At 35.0% G+C, this 15653-nt stretch overlaps 3 protein-coding genes across 3 annotated transcripts; all 3 read left to right on the top strand.

Moving 5' to 3' along the window:
* Positions 1-378: 378 nt before the first annotated feature.
* Positions 379-1897, top strand: LOC114524622 (PI-PLC X domain-containing protein 3-like). The gene has a single exon (XM_028545763.1). The coding sequence runs from the start codon at positions 616-618 to the stop codon at positions 1564-1566; it is 951 nt and encodes a 316-aa protein (XP_028401564.1). The 5' UTR covers positions 379-615; the 3' UTR covers positions 1567-1897.
* Positions 1898-2697: 800 nt separating this feature from the next.
* LOC114524620 (glutathione reductase, mitochondrial-like) lies at positions 2698-8230 on the top strand. The gene is made up of 14 exons (XM_028545761.1): positions 2698-2958; positions 3510-3536; positions 3739-3839; positions 4140-4209; positions 4420-4552; positions 4705-4759; positions 4944-5043; positions 5451-5537; positions 5954-6109; positions 6195-6236; positions 6661-6730; positions 7049-7180; positions 7263-7396; positions 7812-8230. The coding sequence occupies exons 1-14, from the start codon at positions 2821-2823 to the stop codon at positions 7983-7985; spliced, it is 1419 nt and encodes a 472-aa protein (XP_028401562.1). The 5' UTR covers positions 2698-2820; the 3' UTR covers positions 7986-8230.
* A 619-nt stretch (positions 8231-8849) lies between these two features.
* On the top strand, positions 8850-14815 carry LOC114524533 (serine/threonine-protein kinase 26-like). The gene is made up of 12 exons (XM_028545643.1): positions 8850-9078; positions 9311-9393; positions 10322-10472; positions 10693-10749; positions 10885-10993; positions 11577-11734; positions 12372-12557; positions 12829-12977; positions 13121-13209; positions 13468-13529; positions 13673-13794; positions 13873-14815. The coding sequence occupies exons 1-12, from the start codon at positions 9070-9072 to the stop codon at positions 13883-13885; spliced, it is 1188 nt and encodes a 395-aa protein (XP_028401444.1). The 5' UTR covers positions 8850-9069; the 3' UTR covers positions 13886-14815.
* The last annotated feature ends 838 nt before the right edge of the window (positions 14816-15653 follow it).

Below are 15653 nucleotides of genomic sequence, written 5' to 3'. Positions count from 1 at the left end.
GTTATTTGGAAATTGGTAGCTATTGGTGGCTATTTTTATGCCACTGGATTGTAGCATTTATGTGCAGTTTGGTAGCATTTGCTGATTTATGTGTAGCATAACCATCAAAACATTCCAGGCTTACCGCTACTCAAAGTGCTGTGGTGTAAATAGCCTAAAATAGGGGTCAGGTGATGGGGGGGGGGGCTTTTGTAGGCCATTTATAAGAAACGATTACATCATAGCAATACAAAAAGAGGTTATGGGTTATCTATTCAATGATTGGTTCGAAACCCTTGAAACCCAAAATCTCATTTAAGTCATTTTAGCCAATCAGGTTAGATCTTGCGAGAGGTGCTACACATATGACTGAAATTCGTAAACCAAGTCAACTGTGAAGGCACGTTCAAAATGAAAGCGCATTCGACCTCCAAGAATTTCCGAGATTTTCCGAGAATTTCTTAAATCCCACGTCCGGTAAAACCCGCGCTTAAATAAAACATGTGAACCACTCGACTACGCCTGAAGAAAATTAACGAAAATTGTACCATATGATTATTTCAATATTTCAAACACGCTCCGGCTTAAAAAGTTCATTGGAATATATTTCATATCCCGTCACTACACAAAACGAAAATGGAATGCGTCCTGCACAAAGAAGATCTTTCAAAATGGATGGAGAACCTGCCAAATGAGAAGCAGTTATGTCCACTGAATCAGCTCGCTATACCTGGTTCTCATGATTCGATGGCATTTTGGTTTAATACTTCGATGGAATTGGCCCCAGACAAACCAAAAGTTATTTCTACTATCAGTAATACGGTTGGGTTTCTTGATAATTACATGAAATCGCTCGTTAATAAGTGGGCTTTGACCCAGACATGGGATATAAAACAACAACTATGTGGTGGAATACGTTATTTTGACTTGAGAGTGGCGTACAGAAAAGAGAGCGACGATTTCCTGTTTGTGCATGGTCTGTATGGTCATGCTGTTGATGAAATTTTAGAAGAGATAAGAGTTTTTTTGACAGAGAATCCAAAAGAAGTTGTTCTGTTGGATTTCAACCATTTGTACGCTATGGAAATGGAGGAACACCTTCGCTTGGCAAGTCTGATTAATCAATGCTATGGTAACATGTTACATTCACCAAGGCAAGATAGAGCTATAGCCAGTCTTCAAGATCTATGGTTGGCTGGTGAGCAGGTTATTGTGTTTTATCACAATGTATCCATCGTTGAAATGTTTCCATCATTTCATCCAAGTGTATTTATCCATTCCCAATGGCCTGATACTGATGAAATAGAGAAAGTTATCGAACATGTGTCTCTTCAGTGTCAAGCAAGCAAGACCCCTGGTCAATATCATGTTACACAGGCTATAGCAACCCCACAAGCTGCCACAATCCTAAAAAATCCCCGTGGTTCGTTAAAGAGTTCTGTTACATGCAAAGTAAATAAAGATATTTTGTCTTTACTCCGGTCAAGAGTGGATGATAAAACATTTTCATTAAATATTTTATTATTTGATCATGTTGAATTTGATGATTTGATATCTATCATCATTGGATTTAACTATATCTACTGATCAACTTGTCCTTTTGATATCTAATGTACATATTGTGTATACATCTTTAGCTTATAACCTTATACTCAATTTTGTCATGCATTTAGCAATGCCCTTGCCCCTTGTGCGAAAAATATTTAAAGGGGGTTCTTAAGTACCAGTGATATTTAGTGTATACATTTTTAAAGGTTCCATTTAGTTTATATTATTTAAGCACTAGTTGAAGTTAGAATAGCTATACATCCCTTTTGACCCTTTATTAAGATATACATCCATATAACAAGAGGTCTCTAATATTATATTTAATGCATAATATCACACATTGTATGATATAACTGTGTTACACATAAATCCATCTGCTGAATGCTAAAAATTTTTTTGGTTAATGTGAAGTAACAGAAAGGTTAATTGAACAAGCTACAATTAAATGCTTTTCTATGTACAATGTACTTTAGAGACTAGTTATAAAGTTTAAGCAGGCTGGGAAAATTTCCATATATTTTGAGGAAAAAGGGAAAATTCTGCATATTTTCATGTGGCCCATCCTTAGGATAGCACTTAACTTTTGATATTTGATAACGTTAACCCACCCCTTTTACTGTGCCTAAAAATATAGTGGCCTATGCACCTATTTTTCCCATACATCCACCCATCCAGTTTTATTTTACTTTGTGCCCTGGTAGTGGAGTGCTTTACTGAATGAAAATGACATTTTCTTTACCCAGGGGCATAGGGACCACCCGGCACCCCCCCCCCAAACAAAAATTAATGAAATAGGTAAGCCAACTCATCCTTTAAATTACAGTGATTATGAAATCTATGACTCTCTATCTGGCTTGAAAATGTTTGTAATTTTTCTGCAGTACACGTACTGGTAATATTGACACTACACTCAATTAACACCACTCATCATATGCCAATAATGCCACTCCCAACAAGAGCAGTCACAGATACAGAAAACGATTTGATATTGCATATTAGGTTCGTTCCGTTTTTGGTTCATTTGGTTTAAAGGTATTTCCCGGTGTTCATTTTTAAAATTAAAGTTGATTTGGCTATCTATGGACTAGTTGTACGAGTTCGTAATAAATTATTTTTGTGTTCACATCGTCCTAGTACAACTGTGGTCCCACGCGTCTCTTGTAAACTATGATTTGACCTTGAGTGGTCTTGAATGACACATCTAATCTGCTAATGTAAGTTATATGAATAAAACATTGGTTTAATAAAAGAAGGCATTCTTTTGCGAGAGTATTGTGCGAGAAGTAAGTTTAAATGGCAGAAAGCATTTTGAAAATGTACGATTATTTGGTGATCGGTGCTGGATCTGGTGGTTTGGCGAGTGCAAGACGTGCTGCACAATATGGTGTTAAAACTGCAATCATTGAACATGGTAGACTTGGAGGAACTTGTGTAAGCCATGAAAATCTATATAAATTTTGACGTAGTATATGAACAACATAAATGGCCACACAGACCACACTAGCTGTAAACAGTTGGGAAAACCCTATGATTCAATAATATGGCTGACAAAAAGAACTAAAATGGTTCAGATGGTCTATTGAAATTTGTATCACTGACATTATTTACACCATTACCATGTTATGTAACTGTTTCAAAACAATTATGAGTCACTTGATGTTTAATTGAAACATATATGCATATGGGCACATTTTGACATTAAAAATGCTAGTTGATTGTTCTATAATCATAATTGGGGGATATGGTGGATTCTTTTATCAAAATTTTGAAAATTTTATTGAAAAGTCCTTCATTGTCACATGATAACGCCACAATTATGCATTGTTTACCACACCTAGCAGCGCTTTGATAGCGTGCAGCTCTTTTAATTTTAAGTGACATATTTTTATTTCTTCTGAAATATTTTTTAATATGTAATATGTAATATTTTTTAATATGTATGCTCATTTTTGTTTGTAATTTGATTCATATGTGTTGTGTAGGTAAATGTTGGTTGTGTTCCAAAAAAGGTTGGTAATTGATATTTCTGGTGCACTTTATTATTGTTGAATAAAAGCTGTTTTATATGCTATATAAAAAAATTATATCATGCATTTGTCATTGATAGTGATACTGCCATCACTGCTAATTGTCTTTCAAGGAGATTTTCTTCACCCTTCACATATACTTCATTCTTCATATACTATAGTATAGTCTAATAAATCATTCTAGGTTATGTGGTATGCTGCATCAATGGCTGAAATAGTCAGATATGGATATCTCAAGGACTATGGTTTAAATGTTCTTTCACAGGATGTCAAAGTTGCATGGGGGTATTTTCCCTAAACTCTTACTAATAACTATCCCTCAACATTCAAATATAGCAACTAAATGTATTACCACTACTGATTCCCACATTCCTCCTGGCATGTTCAGTGAAAACTACTCTTCAGAAATTGAAATCACAAAAGGCCATTGCATACCTGAATTCACATGTAATGATGTATTATTTAAGATAATTTATAAATTATGATTATAAATGTTATAGCCAGTATTTAAAGAAATATGAAAAACTGAAAAGTGTAGATTGATTAATTCTTCACAAATCAAACTTAAATTATCCTTCTGTTTAGAGAACTAAAAAGAAAACGAGACGCGTATATAAAAAGGCTCAATGGAATCTATGCAAAAAATCTGGAAAAGGTACCATATCAATCACAGATAGCAATGAACTAATGTAAAATGGTTGCGCTGGTTAGCCTTCGTCGTATACCCAATTCGTAAGGAACAGACCTCTTCGATTCCTGCGTTGTTGCACATACGTATTGGGGCTATATGACCTTACTTTGATAGCATCATAATATCGTCTCAATATGTAAAAACACTGATGTTAGTTTTGATCTTTTTTTTCAGGCTGAAGTTGAGTTAATTCGTGGCAATGCAACGTTTACTTCTGAGGGGAACGTGATAGTCGATGGTAAACAGTATAATGCAAAGCATATTCTGATTGCTACGGGAGGACGGCCTACCGTACCAGAATTTCCAGGTAATAACTTAAGAACCCATCTGTCATTCTGTCATTCGTGTCGTAAAATTGAGTTCGCTGTCCTAACTCCTGGGTGCTCGCTAAGTTCACCAGTGTGCACCAGGTTTTGGTACATTCCAATACATTTTATGTAAATCAAATAATATATATAGGTTGTGAACATTGTATCACCAGTGATGGTTTTTTTGAGCTCGAAGAACTTCCAAGGTAATTTTCTCTTTATTAAAAAAATAATAGCTGTGAAGTATTAAAGAATTTAAAATATATCGGCTGATTGGTATATCATGTTGTGGCCTATAAAACAGGGTTTAGTCGCTGAAAAAAGGCCGTTACCGTGAATTACTTTCTGCTATTCCGGTTGGACGAAAATTTTTTCCTTCTTTTAAAATAGAAAAATAGTGGTAGCTGGTGCTGGGTATATTGCTGTGGAACTTGCTGGAGTTTTGAAAGAGCTGGGTTCAGATGTTACACTTTTAATACGCAGAAATAAAGTAATCATTACAAACTAGGCTATAAAGCTATGTGCACACGAGCGTCGTTTTCGAGCGTTTTCAAAATCATTTTTGTCTGTTTTATTGTTTAGACTCGATAATAAGACACCCTGCCGGTCCACACGATCCAAGCGAAGGGAAAATATGCTTATGTTATAATAATATGCAATTTTCTTCAACTTCTATTGCAAATTGACAGTGTTTGAAACCGTTTTGGCATAAAAACGAATGTGAAAACGCTCGAAAACGAACTTAGTTGATTCATCCAGCCCCATAACGCTTTATGGTTGAAAAAATTACATTTATTGTATTCAAATTTCTCTTTCTCATTTAAATTGTCAGCAATGGTCATTACCTGATACAATCCTAATAATTTTGGAAATAATTTCTTTACGTCTTCTATCTAGGTGCTTCGCAGCTTTGATTCCACTATAAGCTGTAATGCTACGGAAAATCTCATTAAAGCTGGAGTGAAAGTTATGACAACAAGCAAAGTAAATAGAAAAAATAACAGCCATATTCGAGCGAGATAGCCTGGTGATAGCCAGGGTTTTCTGTTTTGTAAGATGATTTTAAATTGTAACTGATGATTTTGACTGCATTTTCATCGGTGAAAGACATTAGATTCCAAATTTATTCTATCGGGCCGGGTCTCTCTGCCCTCGGCGCCCGCATTTAAAGAATTGCTCCGCGGTCTTTGCTATTCACTATTATATATACAGTAATATACATCTGTTATGAAGGATGAAACATGCAAGCTCCTTCTAAAACGAATCTCATTGCGGAAGAATAGTAGATCTCCGCCATTGCCTTTGGTATGGTTCATCCCCCTCTCTTTTTTGTTCCGATCTATATATTGCAACGTTGATCATGTATAACTACGTTTGTTATTGGCTGTTGCGTATTTCAGATTTCGTCAGTAAGTAAGGATAGTACATCGGGGTTGTTGTCAGTTGCTGTTGAACAAATAGGGGGAGATAAAGTGGAAAATATTGCTGATATTGATAAAGTATTGCTGGCAATTGGTAGATCACCCAATACTGAAGAGTTGAATTTACCTGCAGTGGTAAGTACACAAATAAAGAGAAATTCTTTTAAGCACACGCGTTTTTCTAGTGTTTCAATGAATGGAAATTCAAATATTCCTGTAGGGTGTTAACCTTGACAGTCGGGGATTTGTTCAAGTTGATGAGGTACGGAGATTTTTTCGTATATCAGGAGGATGAGTGGAGGATGAGAAAGTATATAAAAGGGACGTGTCCCAGGCTTATAAAAGGCTCCCAAAATGAAAAAAGTTTATTCGGTACAATAGATAAGAAATGGAAAAATTTTTTTCTTATTTCCAAATAAGGAAATTTTCTATATTCCCAAAACACCCTTAAAGGCATGTACTGAATCCGTTCCAAATAAATGCATGCATAGCTTGGTTTTGAGATCGACGGTGATTAACCTGAAAATTGTGAAAAAAAAAACCCTTGTAAAAACACATTTTTCCCAATTCATAATCCCATTACACCACTAGATGCTTTTAATAAATAACTTTGTGTTCAGACCTATATTAAACTGGGTATCATTCGCTGCACAAAATTTTAATTTCGTCACTATTCATGAACAAAGTTTCAGAATACTTCAAAAGCAAATATTTATGCTCTTGGTGATGTATGTGGGAAGGCCTTACTCACTCCAGGTACGTCAAAGGATACAAGGGCAGATTGATGAATGGTAGAACATTAATTTTAAATGTAGGTTAAAGTCCGTTAAACAGTGTGTTGTCTAGGACTGATTTGAGAGGTAGATAGCGATTCCAGATTGACTGGGATTCTGGTTAAGCAGTAACCGAGAGCCCTAGAGAACGTGCAAATTCCAATTCCTTGTGCGTGGAAGGCCACCAAACAAGGTCATGCGACTGATGCGAGGATGAACTAGAGTGCGGTTCTTTGTAGAACAGCTTGGGTATTTTTAAATTGAGCCAAATCATTTGACCTTATCTTATTTTCGTTTATAGTCGCTATTGCAGCCGGCCGTAAATTGTCGAACCGCTTGTTTCATGGCGAGGTAAACTCAAAATTGGATTACGATAATATACCAACAGTGGTATTTTCTCATCCACCTATTGGGGTTATTGGTATGACGCAAGGTGGGTAAAACAAAGTAGTATTATTTGTCACTATATATGTATAATCTTGTAGACTATATACTATTTTATTTTCATCTTCTAGAGGAGGCTATTAGTAAATATGGTAAAGAAAAGATTAAAGTCTATCAAACGTCCGCGACTGGCATGTTCCATGCTTTGACCGAACATAAATCTAAGACCATAGCGAAACTGATTTGTCTTGGTGAAGAAGAAAAGGTTGGTTACTTGGATGAAAAGATCTTATACTGGGTTAAAAAGAAAGCCATGCAACTGAACAGGGTGCTTACTTTGGGGTGTGCCTTGGGGAATCGGAAATTCCGTTCGGAAAGGAGAAGGAATTTGGTACAAGAAATTTTCGGAAATTTTCAAACTTTCTGGATTTTCCGGAAAGTCCTTAGAAATTTCTTACACCATTTACTTTCAGATTCCCCAGAAAGTAAACGATAAGCATTAAGCACCCCTGATCTCGAAAAAATTCCGAGCCGAAGAACAGCGAGCGAGTTTTGTGCATATAACTGATCTCTAACTGCATGATCTGATTAGTGAAACAATGACTCGGGAATTTATTGAAGTCACACTTGCTATCAAGAAATGAGTTTAGCAAATAAACTATTTTTGTTCTGTTTTGTAGGTGATCGGTCTCCACATCATTGGAAATTATGCGGATGAGATGTTGCAAGGATTTTCTGTTGCTATAAAAATGGGGGCTACAAAGAAAGACTTTGACAACACTGTTGCCATTCACCCGACTTCTGGTGAGGAAATTGTCACCCTTACCAGTGCTGATCTCCTTACGGTCGAGTGATTTCGTATAGAGTGACTAGTGGAATTCTAGCCTGAATGATTTAGGACGATTTAGGATGTATTATCTCTATAGTTGGCTATATTCAAGTAGTCACCGTTTTATCATTTCATACGATTGTATTTGGCGTTATCGATATGAGCAAATAAACGTAGTCTCATAGTAGAAACTAGTTACATAACTTACGTCGTAATTATCTCTTGTGAGTTGTCCCCGCAAATTTTCTGAACACCTGATTGTAGCATTCCGAAACAGCAAGATTAAATGACATAAATATTTTTCTAAGAAATTGTGATTACGTGAGTAGAGGGAGCCCTTGTGCAAGATTAGTCTGCGAACAGGTTGTTATATACAGCTGTGTTTCATGAATCAAGACTGTTATGTGTTAAAACAATCGCAGTCACACAATTTGATAAGACGGGTAATCCGCATTTGAAAAATATGTGCGCACAGACCTGAAGCAGAAATTTTTCGTCAAAGTGTGATTGCGGCGCCAAATCGGTCTCCCTCCCGCCGAAACGAAAAATGCAAGGTTTTTGCTGATAGATTTCTATGACATTTTTTGGGAACCTCTGATACAGATTCATTGGAACATCATTCACAGAACATCTGATCATTCATTGGATTGCTAATGGATAACGGAAAGTCAAAAGAGTCAAAGAGATGCCTTGTTTCGGAAACAAGTTGCACGTTTAAGAACTGTTTTTAACCCACACAACGTTGCGTTGTGAGTTGATGTTGAAAATTGTAACATGTAAACATCGTCTTTATGGCTTTATGTGCAGTGGTTGCATTAATTGCGCGCTTGTTCCGATCGCGACGGCCCAACCTGTCATGTGACCAACTAGTATATCGCTTCCAAAATGGCGATGATGTATGAGGGATAACAACAGAGATAGTGTGGGAGGGATCTAACTTTTCTCGATGTCCTATTTATAAAAGCTATGTGAACTGTAGCGTATATGACATTTGAAATCACTATCTTCTGTCTTCATATTCGTACCGTTAGTATTTTGTGGTCCTGGCTCTCATAAAACATATGTAATCTGGCGCAGAAACGAAGAGCTCGCTCTCGTAGGATTTTTGAATGGCAGTGGTAGGGGAGCTTGTCAATTTATTTCTATATTTACAACTCTTTGTTCTACAAGGCGTGTCTGTTTTTAAGCCATCCTCAAAACTCAAGTATTCAATGTACATTATTGTTTAAAATATTTCTAAAAGATAATTTTCCCTTGCCGTGAGGCAGCTAAATTTGAGTTTGTTATATGTTCGACGGAAGTTTGTACTAAGATGCTGTGATAATGACATTCTAGTTCTTCAATTAACAGAATAGAATGCGAGATGATCCAGAAGAAATTTTCACGAAACAAGAAGAAATAGGGAAAGGTTCTTTTGGTAAAGTTTACAAGGGGTAAGCTTTATATTAATACATGATGGTTCTATTAGTCCAGGTGATCAGAGCGTCTTATTTCACAATAATAAAAGTGTTGATTATAAGATGTTTTAATCGTAGTTAGGTATTTCAATGTATGAAATATTTGAGCTAGTCCACGGCAAGTAATACATGATGAGTTTATTTTTAAGAAAGGATTTTTTATGCCTGTCCGTAATATGAGATGCTGCTCTTTTAATGGGACAGTCTTGTTAATATGTACAGTACTACATATATGTGTAGATCCAATATCACATTACCTTGTATAAATAAAGCTTAATGTCCAGTGACCATTTCAATACTTGAATGAAATTGTCATGTTATTCTAACACAGTAATTAATGTCAGTCTTAACAACTCTCTGCATATTTTTGCAACTATGTTACTAAATAAATAGCAGTAATCTATTGGTTCAAGCCTATTAGTGAAGCTTTTTTCTTATATTTATCATATGAATATTATCATTGACCAGCAATTTTTATAATCTTAGTCTTGATTGCTATTAATATAATATGGCAAGTAATTGAGCTGCAATGATATAGTAATCTTGTTGCAATGATATAGCATTCCAGGCTATGTGAAATAACCTGTTTTAACAGAACTGTGAAACATTAGACAAACAAGATACAAATCTATTTGACATAATTTCACTCCTCAGATAAAGATTGATATAACATGCAAGCCAGACTCTCCTAAATATGGTGAATAAGTTTATTTAAGTCCATGGATTCATTCTTTCATTAGCAAGTGAAAGTGTGTGGTAGCTTGTGTTAAGAGTAAAGTAAATGAGACAAAGCAACATAGAAGTCCATGGTATTCCAATTGGTTTAGTCAAATAGTAGAGAGAAGACTATCAAGGGTGTGTAATAGACAGTTTGAAACAATTACATTACATTATGTTTTTATAGAATCAACAAGAAAACAACAGATGTTGTTGCAATTAAAATCATTGATTTAGAGGAAGCTGAGGATGAAATTGAAGATATACAACAAGAGATTACAATCCTATCACAATGTGATTCACCTTATGTCACTAAGTACCATGGCTCATACTTGAAGGTACCAAATATTACACATTTGAAACATCAATTGTGATTTTGGGACTTCACATGATGCACCTAAATTCTAGGGTCAAATGTAAACTGTTTTCTGGCAATAGAAATAGAAATACAATTACATTACATTTCCTTTCTATTAAATACCTGGTGTTTAACAACAATAGCAATATTTCATTCCAAACTTCCATGTATACATCAAGTACGGTAATGATTGTTTATAGGGTACGAATTTGTGGATAATAATGGAATATCTTGGTGGTGGTTCAGCTTTAGATTTGGTAAGGGATAGTCTGTCGATCATCTTTTAAATACTTCAATTTTTAAAAAAATTAATCGCAAATCTCTAAATGCAACTTCGGATTATTATAAGTATGTGATATAGATAATGCAGTGATAAATATTCTTTTTTCTAGTTAAAAGCTGGATCATTTGATGAAATGGCAATTTCAACTATATTAAGAGAAATACTCAAAGGTTTAGAATATCTTCATTCAGAAAAGAAAATTCACAGAGATATTAAAGGTACCAGGATAAACAATAACAAGACTGATACTAACCAAAATCCTAACCAATATATTTACCTCAGATCAGACTGGACAGTTTGAATTGGACAAAAGAGTTTTTATTAATTGAAACAACATACTGATTTGATCTGGCATATTCCTAATTAAAATAATGTAATAATTGTCAATTATAGTAAAATGCCTTATATCAGTGTATGTTCTAATTATTTTTAAATAGAAAATCCAAGAAATTCATTATCATTTTTCAAGAAAATCATACTTGTCATATAAGTTTCCTAGTCCAATCAGTAGGACGAGCTTTTCATATAAAATTATATGTATACTCCAGAAACCAAACAGCACCTTTATTTCTTATCTATTTACTTCCATGATTTAGAGAGAACCTGCTAGTATCTCTGTCTCTTAAAAGAGTTCCTAAATCTATTGTTACAAATCTACCTCTACATCCTTGCATGCTTACTGTGAAAAATACATGATGCATGCACTGTACAAAGGTACACATACTTGTATGGCGTACATTGTGTGTTTAAAGTACTAATTTAATGTTCACTAATTAACTAGTTTTATTTTCATTGTTTTAGCTGCGAATATTCTACTGTCAGATCATGGTGATGTAAAACTTGCTGATTTTGGAGTTGCTGGTCAGCTCACAAATACTATGGTTAAAAGGAATACATTTGTTGGTACCCCTTTTTGGATGGCACCGGAAGTTATAAAACAATCTGCTTATGACTCAAAGGTACTCTTATATGCAACAGTTTTTTATCTGACTCGTCCCCTGTCGCTTACCTAAGGTGTGGTTAATGATGGGACGTGCTGAATGGATAGCCTCAGGGTATTCCCATGATCCTTTGCATCATGAATTTTCATCGCTCTGTTAGAGACTGTGGAAGAGTCAGGTTTTTTGGCTCTGATATTCTGTAGTTTGTTTAGTTTATTTGCAATAGCATTTTTTGTATAATCTAAAGTACCAATATGGCAGCAAATGCTTTTAAAATTTAATTTCTGGTCATCAGTAATGCTTAATCTATTTTTCTTCATACCAATGCCATTAGCAATACTTTGGGGGAGAAGTATATATATACCATGCATGCTTATACCTTGCCATTTTATGCATTGTGAGTGTCTGGGTCAGTGAACGGTAAATATGCGCAGGTATGTTTTGACCAGTGTTATAACATATATTTGTATCACGTTCTGAATTACCCATGCGTGCAAAGTAGACGCATGTGGTGTTAGAAGTGGGTGTGGTCAATTGTTTGGAAAGATGGAATTATTTATTCCAGTTAGTGATGTAATCTTAGTTGTTTTATTTATTGAAAAGTGCACTACTTCATGTAGCATTGTATCAATATTTCATTTGAAATTTCCCTTAGGCAGACGTGTGGTCTTTAGGAATTACTGCCATCGAATTGGCCAAAGGAGAGCCACCGAATGCTGATCTACATCCCATGAGAGTTCTCTTTTTAATTCCGAAAAATAATCCACCCCAGTTGGATTCCCAGTTTTCTAAAAATTTCCGTGAGTTTGTGGGAACCTGTTTACATCATGATCCAACATACGTGAGTATATATTTGCTCTCAGATAATCACCAACTTTATCTCAATTTTGTTGTAACATGTTTTATAATATGATGAGTTGTGAGCCAGATATCACCATTCCTCCTGTTTTGAAATTTTGCATTATGTAATCCAAATGAGGTTCAAACCAGGCCTAGGTAAACCAATTTAGTTTACTTTTCTAACATATAACCCAATTGCGAATAGTGCCGTAATACGATCTCTTTCAGTTCCTCTTCTCTGCTAACGTTAAAACTTGTGTTGATTTTCTTAGAGACCGGCTGCCCGAGACCTTTTAAAACATAAGTTCATCAGAATGGCAAAAAAGCCGTCGTACTTAATAGAATATATTGACCGATACAAGAGGTGGAAAGAAACACATCGAGACGAAGATGAGAATGGCGATAGTTCAGGCGATGAAAAGTATGTAATATATATAACTTAAAGAAGAATGGCTACCATTCATAGCTTACCACTCGTAGAAAATATTTTAACTATCGATACAAAGCTGAAATATACCTATAGTTATTGAAATGATTAAACTTAAGTACACTTTTTCCAACTAGTTCAACAAAAAATCCTACGATCAAAACGTGGATATTTGGAAACGAAAATGATACGTCGTCAAATGACACGCCTAACGGAATAACCCCCGGTGAGTCAAATTAATAGGAAAGAACGATACAATAACAATATATACCTTTCGCATAGGTTTCATTTTTATATACGCTACACATATAATCTGTTGTAGTCAGTAGCGTGATCATCCTTACGATTTATCCGCTGGCTACGCCACTGGTTATAGTGTAGCCCTTTGTGCAAAGCATGTTTAAGCATGATTTCTCACAAATGATAACGCAGACTTTCATTAGTTTCATAAATTCTGAAAACATCGATAATTCCGTCGTTTTAGAACCAAGAATGATACCAACGTCAAAAAAACTTCCTACGACAGTTATTCCGGCTTTGGAAGAGGTAATGCACATATCACATCAACCCTCGTACCCAGGGTCTTTTTTTTTTCAGTTCTTATCTTTATTTGTTGTTCTTAGAATGGCTTCAGTGCTTGTATCTTTTTTTGAACGAAACTGACTTGTTTATTTTGTTACCTTGTATAGTTGAAATTGAAATACAGTTCGGACGTTATCGAAAATATTCAAGACGTCTTTTTAGATGCAGACAAAAGCTCGCCCGAAATTGTTGACAAAATCTTAACGCAACTTATTCACAAGGTTAACAGGTAATGCCACTTCAAGTAGACATTGTTATTTATTTTAAATTAACATCTGACATTGAATTTGTTTTTTTTTTCATTTAGCGTATCGTCTTGACGTGAAGTTGTCAACTCAACCGTAATGTATATAATCAATCACCAGACACGCTGGTGAACTAATTTAACTGACAATAATGTAAAGATGCCTCAAGTATGAAGCATTATAGTATGATACCAAGCACATACGTACACTACAATTCCATTATGGAAGTATTCCACAACTGAAATAGGCTAATTCGCTAAAAAATTTGGATTTGTAGAGATCGTAATTTTAACTGAAGTTGGCAACAGGGATTACAGACATTTTACCAAAAGTTCCCTCCTTTAAAAAGGAGTGGCGTTTACAGAATTTGCGGCTCCTACCCCGGAAGAAAGTGTGATTTGACGGACTGAATAATTGCATTTTCACTACATCCAGTCAATTTCCTTAACCTGGCATTTAAATATAGTTTAGCATAATTTTTTTCCATAATTGAAATTATTCTTTGGACAAGTCCAACGTAGGGAATAATTTCCTCTCCAGATCATCCCAGATTCTTCTCCGCTTTTTTCGGCTTCCAGTATTAGAATGATGCGAGACAATTGTTCCTTTTTTAGTGTATCATAAGTCTCCTGAGAACGTAAATCCATAAAGTTGCTTAAAATTTTGTTCATTATACCTAAACGTTGGTTATTTAACAAAGTTGTTTTTCAGTTTATACACTATTAAGAACAGTACTAGTAAAACTGGTTTTGTATATCGAGTTAAAATTTAGTTAAACATCTAGAGTCTTGCACCACGTTTTATCAAACTACAATACGTACATTTACAAAGCATGTCTCCTGATATATGTCTGGAAATACAAGTTTGGCAGGTATCTTTTCGACCATAATTACAACATATAGATACAACATTATCTATTAAATCAACTAGTAGGAATTTCGTTTTAAACTAATCGGCAATTTGTTTACATTTTTCAGGCAAAGCCATCGAAAAGCAGCAATCAGAATGCCTAAATTTTTAATACTTAATGTAAAATGGTAAATAATGTCATACCGGACGTAGTCTAAATTTATGCATTCTGATTGGTCTAAAACTGTGAACAAACTTGTTGATTGGTCTAAAACGAAATTCCCCCTTGTTTATTAAATCATTGTGACATTGTTCTTAATTAGATAACGTCAACTAACTGCCACTATGGTTCCTTTTCTAAATCATGCCACATGATTAAAATTTTATGGACGATTTTTTCGTTCAAGAAACATTTTACAGTCATATATCGATGCCGTAAATCCCGTAATATCTGAAGGGTTTTTTTGTCACTGTTCATTCACTGACCTATTATTATTACCTTTCCAAATATTCCACTCGGATTTCCAAGGGGACTCAACCTGTGTTGGGTGGTGCACTGCCAGCCTCTTACAACTGTCTAAAACCTAGATTTAAATTAATTCTTCGTTAACGGTTAATTTTTCATGACCTTCATGCCCCGTCAGACAAACTCATGCCCAGAGTTTTCCCCGTCGGATCCACTGCTTTTAGCCATAACTTCTGGAAAAGTTTGGTTTATGCATTCAGGAATTTCTTGCTGTGTAAAGCCTGCTTTCCATTGCAATGAATCCTTGTTTCTATTTCAACCACTGCTGTAAAGTGAAAATAGCTATATTTCGATTACATTATAATCATCTGCATTGGTGAGAAATCATGTTTTCCACAATCCAAAACAAATTATGCTTATATAGCCTCTCACAGTGTAGTACCATAGATAGAACTTTTGCACATAAACCTGTATCATGATATTAAGTTATTACTATAGATAACGCATACAGTATTGTTAATTGCAATT

This window comes from Dendronephthya gigantea, unplaced genomic scaffold (assembly GCF_004324835.1).
Source record: "Dendronephthya gigantea isolate DGI-Jeju-01 unplaced genomic scaffold, DenGig_1.0 000031F, whole genome shotgun sequence".
In the NCBI taxonomy this organism is placed as follows: Eukaryota; Metazoa; Cnidaria; class Anthozoa; order Malacalcyonacea; family Nephtheidae; genus Dendronephthya; species Dendronephthya gigantea.
The sequence above is the reverse complement of the archived record's forward strand: the minus strand, read 5'-3'. Positions and strand labels throughout refer to the sequence as shown.

What these genes read in the sequence shown, in the direction of transcription:
- LOC114524620 (XM_028545761.1), top strand. Translation starts at nt 2,821, where the DNA reads ATGGCAGAAAGCATTTTGAAAATGTACGATTATTTGGTGATCGGTGCT. An exon ending in TACCGTACCAGAATTTCCAG is followed by an intron (nt 4,553 to 4,704) that starts GTAATAACTTAA and finishes TAATATATATAG; the next exon opens with GTTGTGAACATTGTATCACC. An exon ending in GATTTGTTCAAGTTGATGAG is followed by an intron (nt 6,237 to 6,660) that starts GTACGGAGATTT and finishes TCATGAACAAAG; the next exon opens with TTTCAGAATACTTCAAAAGC.
- LOC114524622 (XM_028545763.1), top strand. Translation starts at nt 616, where the DNA reads ATGGAATGCGTCCTGCACAAAGAAGATCTTTCAAAATGGATGGAGAAC.
- LOC114524533 (XM_028545643.1), top strand. An exon ending in GTGGTTCAGCTTTAGATTTG is followed by an intron (nt 10,750 to 10,884) that starts GTAAGGGATAGT and finishes TCTTTTTTCTAG; the next exon opens with TTAAAAGCTGGATCATTTGA. An exon ending in AATCTGCTTATGACTCAAAG is followed by an intron (nt 11,735 to 12,371) that starts GTACTCTTATAT and finishes AATTTCCCTTAG; the next exon opens with GCAGACGTGTGGTCTTTAGG.